The sequence below is a fragment of the Agelaius phoeniceus genome, chromosome 22, assembly GCF_051311805.1.
Source record: "Agelaius phoeniceus isolate bAgePho1 chromosome 22, bAgePho1.hap1, whole genome shotgun sequence".
In the NCBI taxonomy this organism is placed as follows: domain Eukaryota; kingdom Metazoa; phylum Chordata; class Aves; order Passeriformes; family Icteridae; genus Agelaius; species Agelaius phoeniceus.
This window is the reverse complement of record NC_135286.1, coordinates 6,446,948-6,464,519: the sequence shown is the minus strand read 5'-3', so window position 1 is coordinate 6,464,519 and position 17,572 is coordinate 6,446,948. Positions and strand designations below refer to the sequence as shown.

The 17,572-nt window shown below is 50.3% G+C and overlaps 1 protein-coding gene across 2 annotated transcripts in view; it reads right to left on the bottom strand.

The window, feature by feature from the left end:
- Positions 1-16,545, bottom strand: part of LAPTM5 (lysosomal protein transmembrane 5) — a 28,594-nt gene extending 12,049 nt beyond the window's left edge. Inside the window, exons 1-4 of one of the 2 annotated variants that reach the window (XM_054648396.2) lie at positions 16,336-16,545; positions 9,723-9,816; positions 2,334-2,410; positions 773-901 (exon numbers count right to left, since the gene is read on the bottom strand). In XM_054648396.2, coding sequence (XP_054504371.2) covers positions 773-901; positions 2,334-2,410; positions 9,723-9,816; positions 16,336-16,422 — 387 coding nt within the window. In that variant the 5' untranslated portion in view covers positions 16,423-16,545. The remainder of the gene's footprint in view (positions 1-772; positions 902-2,333; positions 2,411-9,722; positions 9,817-16,335) is intronic. The other variant, XM_054648397.2, reaches the window with a different exon arrangement.
- Positions 16,546-17,572: the final 1,027 nt, after the last annotated feature.

The following is a 17,572-nucleotide window of genomic DNA, read 5'->3' as shown; positions in this document are numbered from 1 at the left end:
ACACCCCAAGGGAAGGATCCTCCATTCCATGCATTCCCCACCTCAGAAAAGCCAGGAGCCCCCAGAAGGTGAGGAATCTTTGCTTCTTTTCTGCCAATTTTGGGGTTAAATTGTGAGATGGTGTTTCTCATTTGGACTCAGATATTTGTTAGTTCTTATCTCTGTCACAGTCCCACAAACCCTGAGTTCTGCAGCACTTCACTCTCACACACTGAAAATGGAGCCCTGTCTCTTTCTACAAGGCCTTTGAAGGATAAACTGTCCAATTAAGAAATGGCACTTAAATTTTTTTTTACTTTTAACCCAATAACCAACCACCCATGCCCTGCAATGGGGACTTTTTATCCAATTACACAAAACCACCCAAACCCATGGAGGAGAAGGAGAAGGAGAAGGAGAAGGAGAAGGAGAAGGAGAAGGAGAAGGAGAAGGAGAAGGAGAAGGAGAAGGAGAAGGAGAAGGAGAAGGAGAAGGAGAAGGAGAAGGAGAAGGAGAAGGAGAAGGAGAAGGAGGACCAGCCTCTGCCCCAAAACCTCCATCTTGCTTTATATCTATCACGATATTCTAAGACTTTAAGTCTCCCACCCTGTGATGTGATTCCACTTCTATTCAAACCCCACACCCACAATCCCAGCTCTGTCATTCCATTCTGGAAGCTTCTCCACAGCCTCAGGTCAGTGCAGTGTTCTCTGGGGGTCAGTGCCTGGCAGCACAGAAAGTCTGGAATTCTCAGTGACCAGGGTTCCAACAAGGAGGAGGAGCTGTCACCCACCGTGTGGCCCAGGGAGGACATGGAGATGATGGCTGGCACTTGGATGTAGGAGCTGAACATGGTCAGGAGGCTCAGGAGGAAATCAATGACTTGCAGAGCCAGGAAGGGGATCAGGAGCCGCTCCCTCATCTGAGGAGGAAAAGCAGTGCTAGTTATTTATTATATAACCATGATATATAATGGTTATTTCCATTCCAAGTGGGAAATGAGACCAGCTGGCACCTTAGATAGTGCTCCAAGAATTAACACTTCCCTGGAATTTCTGATTTCAGTGACAACCGATCCAGAGAAAATTATCAGAGCTGATTTTTTTTCACCCCTTTGGAGAATTCCTGTGAATTCTCACTCCGTGACATTGGCACTTCCCATCAGAGCTGTCATCCCACAGTCCCTGAAGTTCACCTGTGCAGAGGGAGAACTGGGTTCAGATTCCTGGGATTTCCAGCCCCAGGCCTGGCCGTTCCTCCTCCTGCCCTGGGAAATGAGTCCCCACAGTTCTCTCACAGTGACAGTTCTCTCTGACTTGCAACAGGGCAAGGAAATGAGGCAAGAAAACCTTTCTAAATCATAAAATCTCCTTCCTTTGACATCAAACATGGCCCTGATGGAAATGCTGCCCAGATTTGGTAGATCTGGGTGTTTGAAGCTTTTCCCAGGAACTTGAGGCTTCAAACCAGTCCCTCTCCCCCTCTGGAACCAGAAGACATTTTCACCTGCCTTTTTTCCTGTGTGATTTTGTGATTCTGGGATCTCTATCTGCCTTTTTTTTTTAATGTCTGATTCTGGCATTTGAATCTGCCTTTTGTTCCTGTGTGATTCTGGGATTTATATCTGCTTTTTTCCTGTGTGATTTTGTGATTCTGGGATCTCTATCTGCCTTTTTTTTTTTAAATGTCTGATTCTGAGATTTTAATCTGCCTTTTGTTCCTGTGTGATTCTGGGATTTTTATCTGTCTTTTTTATCCTGTGTGACTCTGGGAATTTTATCTTTTTTTCCCATATGATTCTGGGATTTTTATCTGCCTTTTTTCCTGGGTGATTTTTGTGATTCTGGGATTTCTATCTGCCTTTTATCCCTGTGTGATTCTGGGATTTTTATCTACCTTTTTTCCCTATGTGATTCTGTGATTCTGGGATTTTTATCTGTCTTTTTTCCTGTGGGATTCTGGGATTCTGGGATTTCTATCTGCCTTTTTTTATGTGATTTTGTGATTCTGGGATTTTTATCTGCCTTTTCTTCCTGTGTGATTCTGGGATTTTAATCTGCCTTTTTTCTTTGAGTGATTCTGGGAATTTTATCTGTCTTTTTTATCCTGTGTCACTCTGGGAATTTTATCTTTTTTTCTCATATGATTCTGGGATTTTTATCTGCCTTTTTTCCTGTGGGATTCTGTGATTCTGGGATTTCTATCTGCCTTTTTTTGTCTATGTGATTTTGTGATTCTGGGATTTTTATCTGCCTTTTTTCCCCTGTGTGATTCTGGGAGGTTTTCCTGCTTTTTTTGACCACAATTCCAGTGATCACCATCCAAACCCTGAGTGTCATTTGTGGGGAACGTACCTTGAGCACCCCAAGCAGGAGGTGGAAGCTGATGACAAACAACATGAGGATCAGCAGGAAACTGGTGGTGATATCAGCTGAAAAAGATAAAAATTATAAAATGAATCACCACATCCCCAAAAGATGTCCCAACTCCATCACACCCCTAAGGGAGGGTTCAACCTGGCACAAAGAATTGTGTCTGTGCAGGAATTATTGCCACACAGCTGGAATTAACCCTCTTTTCCATTTTTACACCCATTTTTATCTCTCTATGAAGTTCCTGTTTCCATCAGGCACTGTGGGTTGTGAGCTTGAGGGAACCAAGGCCTGAAATGTTAAATACCCCCAGGCTACAAAATGAAGAATTAAAAAAACCCAGAGGGCTTTTGGCTCATAGCTCTGAGCTGGAAATTCTTTAGAGGCTGAAAGGCAGATAAAGGAACCAGCAGTGAAATGCTGAAGGAGCTTCAGAAGCTCTCAGAGAAGAGCAGGAATTTCCACCCTTGGGAGGGTCGGGGGATCTCTCCCCCAGCTCTGCAGCTTTGGGGTGCAGGGGACACCTCAAAATGCCATGGGAGGGGCTTTAGGGTGATTTTTGGCAGCTGCTGTGGGTGCAGGGGGTGATGTTTTATATCCACAGAGTTCCTGCTCAACCTTTGCCTGGAAGCAGCTTTCCCTCCTGGAATCACAGCCTGCCCTGCTGCTGATTCACCTCTCCAGAGGCAAAACCCTGCTGCTTTTTTTATCTGTCTCTGCATAACCTTTCCCAGAGCTTCCTCCAACTCCTTTCCTTCTGTTTCACCTGGGTTTAAATCAGCACTGGCCAGTTTGGGTTCTTCAATTCCTAAGTGCTTCAAGAAAGGTTTAATTCTGCTAGAAATGAGCCAAAGTTTTAATTTTTCTGTTTTTTTTTTTTTTTTAAACAGCTGATCCTTCCCATAGGTGCACAGGACTGATGGTCCTTGGGAGTCCCTTCCAGCTAAGGATATTCCACACAACCATGAATAAATCCAGTGCCAAACTCTGTTTTATCCATCACCCCACCACTGTTTTCATAAAGAACTCTGGGAATTGTGCTTGTAGAATCCCTGCCACATTCCAGCTGCTCTGAAATCCTTAACTGCTCCATATCACCCTTTTTTCCTCAGGAAAATTCATCTCCATCTCCCCCAGCTCGGAGTGTTCACCTGGACCTTTGGTGAGGAAAGATTTCAGTGCTTGGGCAGACCCCAATTCATCCTTTATTCCCTTTCTAGAAGTGGATATTCTTTATTTCAGTGAATAGTTCTTAATTAAATATATTTATTTTTTGTTTGTTGGTTTTTGGTTTTTTGTTTTGTTTTTTTGGGGGGTGTTTATTTGTTTTGGTTTGGTTTTGGGGTTTTTTTTTGTTGCCAAGAGGATAAAATCATTCCTAAAGAAGTCAAGGCAGACAAACCTGTCCCTGCTTTTCAGGCAGGTGACCCCAAAAAAGATAACTTTATCAGAATTTGGACATTTACTGTGTTTAGGGGGAAATGCAATGATTTCCCATAGAGTAAAGCAATTCAAATTTACCCCCAGCTCCAGAAAGGACTAAAAATGTCACTGAGAACCTCTGGAACAATTCCAGGTTTGCTGAAAACCTTCCTGAGCCACATCTGGGCAGGTGGCAGCAGCAGTGCCACCCCTCCCATCCTCCCTCTGCTGACAGAGTTCATTTAAATGCAATTCAAATTCATTTCAATTGATACAAAAGAGATTTTCAATTCCCCTGCTGTCTCCTCCAGAAATGAGCTTTGCTGATGGGAAATTTCAGCGAGCAAAGCCCTGCCCAGCACTTCCTCCCCCCAGCACGAGGAGCCTCTTCCTTCCTCAGGCTCTGGGGAAGCTGCAAACCCCCAGGAACCAAAAACGCTGATCTGGGGGGGGACTGGAGCCATCTGGAGGGGTGGGATACAGGGAATGATCCAAATTCTCCACCCACCTTGCACCAGGAAAGGAGGGCTGCGATGGTGCAAAGCAAGGAAAAGGATTTTCATCATTACCTGCTAAAACCCCAGTGAATTCAGAGCAGCACTGGGTGGGACTGAGATCAATAATTCAGTAAATATGAAGTGATTAAACACAAACCCCATTCAACTCAGCACTGAGAGCTCTGAGAGCACAATATCCTGAGCAGGAAAGGAAAGCGTGGCCTTGATGTCATTTTCCAGAGCAGATTATAAAGTCTGGATTCCATGAATTCAGAACAATAAAAGTAATATAAAGTGATCAATTAATAGAAATATAAATTTATAAAAATATAAATTGATTAAAGTGATTCATTCCATGAATTCAGAACAATGCTGGGATGGGACTGGGATCAACAATCCAGCAAATATAAAATAATTAAACATAAATCCATTAAACACAACATTGAGACCCCTGAGCTCACAATATGCCCAGGTAGGAAAGGAAATCGTGGCTCTGATGACTGCTCTGTGATGGCTGCTCCTCCCCAGGCCGTGGGAATTGAGACCCAGAGGAGGAAGAAATCTCCTTGAACAATGAAGAGAGAACCCCAAACCCAGCAAACCCCGAGGAGAGGGGGAAAGGGCTTTGTCTCCTGGAGAAAATCAGGAACACAAAGGGCAGCTCCCTCCAAAGGCAGCCAATGCTGCTTTCCTTCTGCTCCCACGGGTGTGGGAAAGGGAATTCCAATTGGAATTCCAAGGCAGAACAACAACCCCAGCTTTGAGGAGCAGGGGAGTGGAACCAATGCTGGGATGTGGTGCACAAAGAGCCAAAGATTAACAGGGAACAGCCTAAACCCAAAACAGATCTTAAAAAAAGGAGCCAGACTCAGCCTTTGTGAGACCAGTCCTGAAGGAGCCAATCCCAATCCCATTAAAAGCCAGGCTCCCAAAGCCTTTTCCCTAAAGGAACCGATCCCATTAAAGCCCAATCTGCCAAAACCTAGTCCCTAAAGGAGCCAATCCCAATCCCATTAAAACCCAATCTCCCCAAGACTTTTCCCTAAAGGAGCCAGTCCCAATCCCATTAAAACCCAATCTCCCCAAGACTTCTCCCTAAAGGAGCCAGTCCCAATCCCATTAAACCCAATCTCCCAAGGTTTTTCCCTGGGTTTTGACCAGCACCAGCACTCAGGAGTTTGTCCAGAGAGGATTTCCCTCTTTATCCCAGGATTTTCTGGGGTCCAGCACAGCCACATTTTCCTGCCTCTCTCTCTCCATGGGCTCCTGCTCCAGCTCTCTGGCAGGATCCCTAATTAATTGGGAAGCAGCCATTGCCAGCTAATTGCCCAGCTGGATTTTCCAAGCAGAACCTGGAATAAACCCCCCCAAACAAATCCCCCACAAACACAAAGGGATGGAAAGAAAAGGAAAATGAAGGGAAAACAACTTTCCATGAGCTGGCTGCCTCCTGTTTGTTCCCAGGGAACAGAGTCATCCTCCCTGCTGGCAGCAGGGGTGGGTTGGTGCCATGGACAAAAACCCAAAAAATGCAACAAAAAAAATCCCCACCCCCCTCCAAACAAACAAAACAAAAATCCCCAAACAAACAATAAGCCAAACAAAAACACAAACAAAACCCCAAACAAACAAGAATCCAAACCAATGAACAACAACAAAAAAACACCAAAAACAAAACCAAAAAATCCAAACAAACAAACAAAAATGCAAACAAACAAAACCCCAAATCAACAAATGAAAAAACTCCAAAAAACAAAACCAAAAAATTCAAGGAAACAAAAACCCCAACAAACAAAAAACCCAAATACACAAGCAAACAAAAACCCCAAAGGGACATAACCCCAAACCAACCAGCAAAAAACCCCAAAAAGCAAAACCAAAAAATCCAAGCAAACAAAAGCCCAAATATACAAACAAATAAATACCCCAAATAAACAAAAAGCAACCAAACAAAAACAGAAAGTCAAACAAACAAACAGAACTTCCAAATGTACAAACATGAAAAAAATAAAAACACCAACCCAACCCAAACCAAAAACCAAACCCTGAAAGAGGAAGGAAACCCTTGAGGTCACACTTGCAACAAGTTCTTCAATTCCCATCAAAAAATGGAAGTGGGAACACATTTTACAGGAATGGATGGATGGATGGATGGATGGATGATGGATGGATGGATGATGGATGGATGGATGGATGGATGGATGGATGGATGGATGGATGGATGGATGGATGATGGATGGATGGATGATGGATGGATGGATGGATGGATGGATGGATGGATGGATGGATGGATGGATGGATGATGGATGGATGGAGGGATGGATGGATGGATGGATGATGGATGGATGGATGGATGGATGGATGGATGGATGGATGGATGATGGATGGATGGATGGATGGATGGATGGATGGATGGATGGATGGATGATGGATGGATGGATGGATGGATGGATGGATGGAGGGATGGATGATGGATGATGGATGGATGGAGGGATGGATGGATGGATGGATGATGGATGGATGGATGGATGGATGGATGGATGATGGATGGATGGAGGGATGGATGGATGGATGGATGATGGATGGATGGATGGATGGATGGATGGATGGATGGATGGATGGATGATGGATGGATGCTCCTGGTTTCCTTGTGCTGTTCCCAGCCCTAGCTCTGGAGCCTGCTGGATCATTCCCTGCTGGGTCATTCCCTGCTGGGTCATTTCCTGGGAAAACTCTGCATGAAGGGTTTGCACTGCAGGAAGGGGTTTCCACCCTGAACTGGGGGCTGAGCTGAGCAGAGTAGCCTCCAACCCATCCACAGGAATATTTGGGAATATTTCTCCATGGGAAACGTGGGAACCATTGCCCTGCCCCTTGCTCGGGTTCCTATCAGCAGGACTCACCCAAATTCCCATTTTTTGCTCACTGCTGATGCCCTTCCCCTTGGAACCAGGTGATTTATGTCCATTCCAATCCAGACACTCCATGATTGTGTTGGATGAACCAAACCTTTGCGTGCTGATGTCAAACATCCCTGGGGGATCCCAGTGTTCATTTTTCCTTGGAAAAAACTGAAGCCAGTTTTTATACCTTCACCAGGCAGTACCTATTCCTGGTGTGGTGCTTTACCCTATTTCTGACTCCTGTCCTGTGGAACAAGGTGCAGGAACCTGTACTCAATCTCCTTTTCCTCCACGTACAGGGAGTTTTCGGCCCAGGAACAGCCTCTGGAAAACCAGGGAACAGCAATTCCTGCCTACCAGGGGTTGTGTTTTCCCTCCATGGGCATGCACAGGGCAGGGAGGGGGCCTGGCTTCCTGATTTTGCTCCCAGGCTTCTCTCAGCTTGTGGTTTTTGACAGAAAATGACTCAAGAAAGGAAAACCCCCCCTGCACTTGTTTCCAGACAGCTCCGGCAGAACATCCTGGTTGGGCAATATTTGAGGGCTTTGGTTTTTAGATGGCACCTCATGAGACAGCTCTGGGTCTTTTCAAGGATCTGAGCTGGATCCTTCTGGAGAAATTCAATCCTTGAGGAATTGTGAGCTACGGGACAGCTTGGCTGCCTCTTGCAGCCACCAATGTTCTGGAAAAATACACCAGGGGCTGGGAAAATCTGGGAATGGGGGTCACAGGGGGAGGAAGGGGTGGTGTGGCTCTGTCCAGCTGAGAGGCAGGAGATCCACAGGAATGGCTCCATGGGATTGGTTCCATGGGGATGGCTCCATGGGATTGGTTCCATGGGAATGGCTCCATGGGGATGGTTCCATGGGGATGGCTCCATTGGAATGGCTCCATGGGAATGGCTCCATGGGGATGGCTCCATGGGAATGGCTCCATGGGGATGGTCCCATGAGAATGGCTCCATTGGAATGGCTCCATGGGAATGGCTCCATGGAAATGGCTCCATGGGAATGGTCCCATGAGAATGGCTCCATTGGAATGGCTCCATGGGAATGGCTCCATGGGGATGGTCCCATGGGAATGGCTCCATGGGGATGGACCCATGGAAATGGCTCCAATGGGAGTGGCTCCATAGGAATGGTTCCATGGCAATGGTCCCATGGGAACGGCTCCATGGCAATGGCTCCATGGGAATGGTTCCACAGGAATGGTTCCATGGCAATGGCTCTATGGGAATGGCTCCATGGCAATGGCTCCATGGGAATGGCTCCATGGGAATGGCTCCATGAGAATGGCTCTATGGGGATGGCTCCATGGCAATGGCTCCATGGCAATGGCTCCATGGGAATGGCTCCATGGGAATGGCTCCATTGGAATGGCTCCATGGAAATGGCTCCATGGGGATGGTCCCATGGGAATGGTCCCATGGGAATGGCTCCATGGGATTGGTTCCATGGCAATGGCTCCATGGAATGGCTCCATGGGAATGGTTCCATGGGGATGGACCCATGGAAATGGCTCCAATGGGAGTGGCTCCATAGGAATGGTTCCATGGCAATGGTCCCATGGCAATGGCTCCATGGCAATGGTTCCATGGGAATGGTTCCATGGCAATGGCTCTATGGGAATGGCTCCATGGCAATGGTCCCATGGCAATGGCTCCATGGCAATGGTTCCACAGGAATGGTTCCATGGCAATGGCTCTATGGGAATGGCTCCATGGCAATGGCTCCATGCAAATGGCCCCATGGCAATGGTTCCATGGCAATGGCTCCATGGGAATGGCTCCATGGGAATGGCTCTATGGGAATGGCTCCATAGCTATGGCTCTATGGGAATGGCTCCAGAGCAATGGCTCTATGGGAATGGCTCCATGGCAATGGCTCCATGCAAATGGCCCCATGGCAATGGGTCCATGGTAATGGCTCCATGGGAATGGTTCCACAGGAATGGTTCCACAGGAATGGCTCTATGGGAATGGCTCCATGGCAATGGCTCCATGGCAATGGCTCCATGGGAATGGCTCTATGGGAATGGTTCCATGGCAATGGCTCCACGTCATGGAGGCGTGTTGGTGTGCTGGTGGCAGTCTCCCACAGCCCACACGTCCACGGGATCAATATGGGGTGCGATTTGTCCCCTGTCTCCATTGAGGAGTTCTGGGACACTTCAGTGTTTCCCTGGAAATGGCCAGAATGTGAAGGAAGTCAGGAGTGTGTGTGAGGCTGGAATGATCCACACCTGGGGAAAAGGGAGAGGAAGGGAAATCAGGATTGCCAGGGGAATCCCAGGAGATTCCAGAGGGAGCTGAAGGACTCTGTGAGTGCTGCAGAGTTTGGACTGATCCTCTGAAATAAAAATTTCTCTGGGCTCCACACTGATCTCCAACACAGCCCTGGCCTAAAGCAAACCCCAAACAGAGCCCAAATTCCTTCCTGAGCTTTTGACCAGAATTCCAAACTCTTTGATGGAAAAAGCAGAGGGAGCAATGCAAGACTGAGGGATCCCTCCCTGCCCCTCAGCTGCTTCCCAGCATTCCCAGGACCCACCAATTCTGTAGTAATCCTTGTCCAGGTCTTTGCAGAAGCCCTTCCCGTTGGCCACCTCCAGGGAATACTCAATCAGCAGCAGGACACTCATGACCTGGAGAACAAAGCAAAGAACACAATTCAGGGGCCTTGGCCCAAATTCCCAGCAGTGAATTTATTTCCAGGGGATGCTGGATGGACGAGTCTCCAAGTGAGCCAAACACAAAGGGTTTAAATCCCAGGAAGTTCTGAGACAGCAATTATCAGTTTATGAATATTTTGGATTTAACTGCCAGCAGAAGGAAGATGGAGAAATGACAGAGGCAGTGAGTTTTGTTTCAATGGTTTTTATCCTGGTTTTGTGTTTGGAAATTCCCTTTTGCTCCAGAGTTGAGGAAAATGCAACACCAGTATTCCAAAGAGTAAAAAGAAACACAAAAGAGATGAAAGATCTCCCTGTAAGTGCAGCTTTGCCACTCCACTGACAAACCATCACTTTCCTTCTTTTATTATTTGAGGAAAATCTCCAAATGTTCTTTTTTCACATTGAACTGGAATGATTTTCCCCAAGTTTTCCAAGTGGACCATCAAACCCCAGCCTCCAGGGCTTGTTCTGTCTGGAGTTTAATGAGCTGAGAGATGGAGGGAGGTCCAGAGCTGTGGGCTCAGTCCTGGCCCTGAACTTCTGCACTCAGCCAGGAATGTCTGAGCCCAGCTTAGGAGATCTCCATGGAATCAGGGAATCCCAGAAAGGATGGAACTTGCTGGGGTATTCCCTGCTGGATCATTTCCTGGGAAAGCTCTGCAGGATGGGGTCTGCACCCTGCACTGGGGGCTGAGCTGAGCAGAGTAGCCTCCAACCCATCCACAGGAATATTTGGGAATATTGCTCCATGGGAAACCTGGGAACCATTGCCCACATTGGAAGGGATTTGCCCATGGGCTGGAAGGGATTGGAAAACTCATCCCATCCCACCCCTGCCATGGGCAGGGACACTTCCCACTGTCACAGGCTGCTCCTGGCCTGTCCAGCCTGGCCTTGGGTACTGCCAGGGATCCAGGGGCAGCCACAGCTGCTCTGTCCATCCCTGTGTGTCCCTGTCTGTCCCTGTGTGTCCCTGTGTGTCCCTGTCTGTCCCTGTCTGTGTGTCCCTGTCTGTCTGTCCCTGTGTGTCCCTGTGTGTCCCTGTCTGTCCCTGTGTGTCCCTGTCTGTTCCTGTGTGTCCCTGTCTGTCTGTCCCTGTCTGTCCCCGTGTGTCCCTGTGTGTCCCTGTCTGTCTGTCCCTGTGTGTCCCTGTGTGTCCCTGTCTGTCTGTCCCTGTGTGTCCCCATCTGTGTGTCCCTGTGTGTCCCTGTGTGTCCCTGTCTGTCCCTGTCTGTCTGTCCATGTGTGTCCCTGTCTGTCTGTCCCTGTGTGTCCCTGTCTGTCTGTCCCTGTGTGTCCCTGTGTGTCCCTGTCTGTCTGTCCCTGTGTGTCCCTGTGTGCAGGGCTCAGAGCAGCCCGTGGCTCTGCTCCAGGCCCAGCCATGGCCCCAGAGCCACGGGCAGGGCCTGAGCGCAGGAGCTGCCCCTGCCCAGGAGGCAGAGCTGCCCTGGGCAGTGCCAGCCCTGAGCAGAGCCCAGAGAGGGGCTGGAGTCTCCTCCCTGGGACATTCCAGAGCCACAGGGACACTCTGCTGTGCCCTGAGCTCTGGGATGGCCCTGCTGGAGCAGGGGGTGACACCAGTGACCCCCTGGGGTCCCTCCAGCTGCCCCTCTCCGTGACCCTGAGCCCTCTGCCCCGCAGCGATGCAGAAGCCAGGCCCTATCTGCCACCCACATCAGCACCAGCTCGGGCAGAGATGAAACGATTTTTCCACCAGAGCTGCACCAACCTTTCACTTCAACCACAGCCTGAGCAGCACCGTGGGCGAGGAGGAAGTGGCACCGCTGTGGTCTGGGCTTGTGTTTGCAAACTGGGGCTGCTGGAGCAGCACAGAGCCAGCTGCTGCACGGGCTGGGCTGGGCAGAGGATGGGGATTCCAGAGGGATCCAGACACACTTTGGGCAGCCGGATGCCCAGCCAGGGGAGCTGTGCTTGCAAAGGAGCTATGGGAGGGAAGGCTCTGCCTTGCCCAGAAAGGGGAAGGGAGGCTGGGAGGTGACAGGAGCTGAGCACAGCCCCTCCCTCTGCCTCTGTGTCAGCTGCAGAAGACCTAGAAATAATTTCAAACCGAATTCATCAACTTTCTGAGCCCCCAGCTGCAGCTCCCAGAACTGTGGCACCCACCAAGCCATGCTGTGAGGGGACTGGGAGCCCCTGTCCACCCTGTCCCTCTCAATTTAAAATCCTGTCCAGAGTCTGAGCGAGAAAGAAGGATGTGTCAGGTTTTCCCTGGGCCTGTCTGATACCAGCTCGTTCAAGAGTCACTCTGCTGTCTTGCCTTTTTTCCAATTAAGTAAATGAACTTTGCAATTTGCTCATGAGCTGGCAGCAAAAGGAGGAATATCCAGATCTCATTACACGAGGACACGACAAAGTTAACACGAGTTCAGCTTAATGGAACAGCATTTCAGCTCCCAGGGCAGCTCTGAACCCTGTCAAGGATGAAATTGCATTGATCCAAAGTGTCTTTACAGCTGCTGGTGCCCCTTGGGAGGAGAGGGATCTCTTAATGAAGACACATGGAGATCACACCTGACTGCAAGGTGGCTGAGAGGTTTTGTGTTCAGGCTCCCAAACACATTTTGCTTCCTTTATTTCTGCTGTTGGTCCAACCCCTCAATTGCCAGCTTGGGAAATACCGGCAGAAATGGCTTTTTCAGGTTCCACTTAAAAGGAGGCCTGAGCAAAAGGGATGAGCTAGGCCCTAAATATCAGTTTTGTTCTGAAGGAAGAGTGGGTGAGAGCAGGACAGCAAACCCCAAATTCCCCCATCCCATCCAGCAGATCTGGAGGCTGAAGCTGAGCATGAGGAGCCCTCTCTGATGTGTGCCAGAGAAGAACAAGGCCTGGTTTCCTTTCTGGAGGAAGTGAGCCACACAGCCCAAGTGCAGTCACACAAGATAAGGACATGGCAGGAAACCCCAGCCCAGCCTGGGAGATTCAGGAGACTTTTAAGGCAAAAGTTGGTTTAAATTTTTCCATTTTGTGTAGAAAGAAAGAAGCCCTGAGCTGTGAGCAGGCAGAGACCTCCAGGCCTTTCCCTTGGCACGGAGAGCCAGGCTGGCACAGGACACCTCTGCAGCAGCTGCCTTTGGCACGCTGGGATGTGGAGCCTTCCTTATTCCTGCAGGGAATGCACATCCAAGGGATGAACCCTCTGCAGAGGAGCCTTTTGGGGGAAGGCAGAGGAGGATGGATGTGGTGCCTGCCCTGCACTCCTTGCTCAGCTGCTCCCACTGCAGATCCACTGCTCAGCTCCAGCAGGAACCAAAAATTGCTCATTTCACACAGAAAAATACCCAGTTCCCTTTCCCTTTGCAATGCCACAGCAGGACAAATGCAGGTTTAAAATAGAGGATTTCACTTCCAGGTGCTCCATTCCCAGCCCCTCTCCAGCCCCTCATCCCTGATCTCCTCGAGCTGGATCTTTTGTTGCTGCTTGTCTGTAAAAGGAGCTTCACATTTCTGGGTGGAAGAAATTTGAATCCTCAGAAAATGAACAGCTGGAGATGGACCAGGGCAGCTCAGGCTGGAGCTCAGGGCAAGGCTCTTCCCCCAGAGGGTGCTGGGCACTGCCCAGGCTGCCCAGGGAATGGGCACGGCCCCGAGGCTGCCAGAGCTCCAGGGATGCCCAGGCTGGGCTTGCTGGGGGCTCTGGGCAGGGTTTGGGTTTGGGATTGATCATCCCTGTGGGTCCCTTCCAGCTCAGGGCATTCTGGGATTCCATGATATGCTGAAATAATGTAGGACTGAGATAAATCCAGTCATTAAATCAAGGGAGATAAATTAGGGTGCCTTGAAGGCAGAATCTGACACACAGAGCCCCCATTCCCTGGGACAATCCTGCTGCAGCTGCAGTGGGGTTAAACTGCTCTTTGAGGTCACCTTCTGCCAGGTTTTTTTTCTGAAATATTTGCAGCTTGACTGATCTCCAGGTGATTTATCTTTGTGCATATGGCCCTGGTGCGAGGCTGCTCCTCTGCTGCTTCACAGGAGGGGTTTCTGCCAGGGGAGCTTGAAGGCCTGGGGAACAGGGGCCCCTGGGGACAGGGACAGGGACAGGGACAGAGACAGGGACAGAGACAGGGACAGGGACAGGGACAGGGACAGAGACGGGGACAGAGACGGGGACAGAGACGGGGACAGGGACAGGGACAGAGACAGGGACAGGGATAGAGACAGGGACAGGGACAGGGACAGGGACAGGGACAGGAACAGAGACAGGGACAGGGACAGAGACGGGGACAGGGACAGAGACAGGGACAGGGACAGGGACAGGGATAGAGACAGGGACAGAGACGGGGGGGACAGAGACGGGGACAGAGACAGGGACAGGGACAGAGACAGGAACAGGGACAGAGACGGGGACAGGGACAGGGACAGAGACAGGGACAGGGACAGGGACAGGGACAGAGACGGGGACAGGGACAGAGACGGGGACAGAGACAGGGACAGGGACAGAGACGGGGACAGGGACAGGGATAGAGACAAGGACAGGGACAGGAACAGGGACAGGGACAGAGACAAGGACAGGGACAGGGACAGGGTGCACTGGGTGCTGGGGTGTTCTGGGGACACCAGCACAAGGAGCACCACCCAAAAACGCTGCCCTGTCAGAGCTTCTCCTTTTCTGTCTTGAATTTCTGAGTGCTCTTGTGGCAGCTGAGGGTGAAGTGAGGAGAGCTTTGAGTTCTCATCTGGTTCCCTTTCACATTTCATCTTCTCCTGCTGCCTCCTTGGTTGAGCTGCTCCAGGGGAAGCAGCTCAGGTTCTGTGGGGCCCCTGGGTCAGCCGAGCCTGGTGAGAGCTCAGTGAATCCCTCTGAGTTCACCTGAGTCATGTCCAGAGGTGAGGACAGGGCCTGGGAGGGCTCCAGAGGGGAATTTCTGCTCTGTGAGTTACAGAGCTGCTAAAAGAGGAGCTGGAGTGCAGCTGAGGCCAGACCAGGTGCAGACGCTGCTTCCCGAGGCTCCTCTGGCTCCAATCAAGGAGCAGCAGGAAGGGAATTCTGTTCCTGCACTGGAGCAGGTTTCCAGCCCCGACCTTAAATCTCTCTGTCAAACACCTTGAGGCCTGAGGAGCAGGACAAGCTCCCCAGTGCTGTCTTTGAAAGTCACCTGCAGATCACCTCCCCACACCATGGAGCTTTGCTGATCACACTCTCCTCACTCCCCCCCTCCTTCCCTGTCTGTTCCAGAGCACCCAGGATTTATTCCAGTTGTCTCTGAAGAGATCAGCAGCGAGGCAGAGCTGATTTATGGGAGGAGAAGACCTTGCCACAGAGCCTGAGAGCTCTTTGGTGGTGGGACTGCTGTCACCCAGCATGGCTGGGATTCATCCCTGGCACCTGCAGCAGGAATTTATCCTGACCCAAGGCCCCAGCGCTGATGCAGCAAATCAGCCAAGGTATAAATCCCTTCTCCCTTTCCCTCCCCCTGCCCAGCTGCAGCTGCACCATCAGAAAGGGAGAGAAGAGGCAGGGGTAGAAATGATGGGTATTGTGTGACAGCTCTTAAAGTATGACAAGACCTATCCAAAAATCACCCTGTTTTCCAAGGGCAAGAGAGATGGTACAGCTCTTGGACCTTGGAATGTCCTTCCTGTGCCACAGCTGCCATTCCCATGGGATTTCTGCAGGCTGCAGCTCTCCCCAGTCCCCTCTGCTGGGCAAGGAGTGCTGAGAGCCCCAGTATCACCCCAAGGGCCCAAAACCCTGACTGTGCACACCCAGAGCTGTGGGGAGACCATGGAATGTCCTTCCCGTGCCACAGCTGCTGATCCCAGGATTTCTGCAGGTGCCCAGCTCCCCCTCTGCTGTCCCAGGAACCTGTCCCAGCCCCGTTACCACCCCGAGGGCTCCCAAACCATGACTGTGCACAGCCAGGGCAGCACGGGGTTTATTTTAATAACCCAGCCATGCAAGAAACCACATCCTCAGGACGGTTGAAAACACCTAAAGCTCCTCAGTGCCACCCGGAGCGTGGGAGAGAGGGGTCTCCAGGCTGTTGTGCTCTGCCATCCCTGCCCTGAGCAGCTTCTAGACACTGCCATGATCCCAATGGAAACCAAAAGAGACCCAGAGGAGGCAGCACTGCCCATCACCCTTTGCCTGTCCTGCTCCCAAATCCCTCCAGTGCCCCATTCCCACATTCCCACTGCCAGGGCTGCCCATTCCCACCCAGCAGGCTCTGGATACACTCAGGTAGGAGCTCCTGCACTGAGCAGAAAATCAGGAAGCAGAGCGAGTTTCCCTGAGCTCCAATTGGCAGAGCCAGGAAAAAATTGTTCAAAACCCCTCCCAGTGCAGCAAATTCCACTTCTCCCTGTCCCCCCTCACCTTTTGTTCATCCCTCTAAACTCATTGGGTTTTTCCTCTTGGGAACAGAGAACATTCCAGTGTCAGGGAACCCTGTGAACCACAACAATGCACCCTCCTGGAGAGGTTCCACCTCTGTTTTCCTGCCTCCCTGTCCCCCGTGCAGGACTCACCATGTGGAAGATCCCCAGGGCCACTGTTGCTGTCTTGATGTTGAAGCAGCAGCATTTGGGGGGCTCAGGGGGAGTTTGGGGGGTCATTTTCGGGTCTCTGAGCGCTCCTGAGATAATGAGGTTGGATTTGCAGCTGCCCCACGGAACACAAAATGAGAGCAGCTCGGCTTCCTTCCTGCTCTCTGAATGTGTGAAGTCATCTACAAAGTCACATGAGGCCTTTGGGTTTCTCAATCACAAAGAAAGCAAAACTGGGGGGCTTTTTGAGCACATCCAGCTGGGAAATCGCAGCCCCAGTTCTGTGTCCAGCACGGGGTGTCAGGAGAGGACCATCAGGAGCAGGACAGGGCTTTGTCCTGCAAAAATCCTCAGGAACAAAACAGGGGCCAGGAATTTCACCTCAAACTCACCCTGCTGCTTTTGCTGTTTTTGCAAAGTTCCTCCCTTTGGAGCTGGCGTTCCCTGCCAGCAAAGGCTCCGTTCCCTGGAGCTGCTGCTGGAGCAGCCCTGGGCTCTGCAAGGAGGAGGAGGAGGATGGCAGAGGGTGTTGGTGCCTCTTTGGGGCTACCTAAAAACACAGGCCAGACAAAATTAAGGGAATAAAAAGCAGATATATTTATTGAAGGGCCTTTTGGGCAGAAAAATTCCCCCAGGGGCTATACCCAAAAATGGACCAGGTGTCATGGATTTGCACAATTTTATAAATTTGGGCCATTTGCACATCGGGGGTTACTCTTCCAATTACAGCTTCAGGTAATGAAGTCATTTACCCCAACTTTACTGCCCCCAACTCACTTTTGTTTCCATCTCTCGGGGCCTGAGGCAGTGAGGTGTCCTTGCTTTCCAGGCCTGGACAGGAATTGCTGTGTCTGCCCAAAATGGGGAAGCAGCAGCTCACACTGTACATGGAGTTTAGAGTTACACACTAAGGAACTGCAGGATTACAAATGTATGAAAAATATAAAAGCTAAAATCCTAAGGCATCAGTGTTGGCTGGAGGATCTGCAGCTCTGGTCCCAGCTCCTGGGGATGTGATCTGTGTCCTCATCTCCTGGAAGGGAAACCAGCGGGATCTGAGTGTGGTGGCTTTGTCACTGTGCAGGACATTGGGGTGTCCCCCTGCTAACTGAAATGTGCTCTTTGACAAGAGACTTTTTACTGTTCACATAAAAAAACCCATTTTTAATTCTCTTTTCCTCTTCCCCCACCCCATGGGACAGAAATTCCCTCTTTAGAC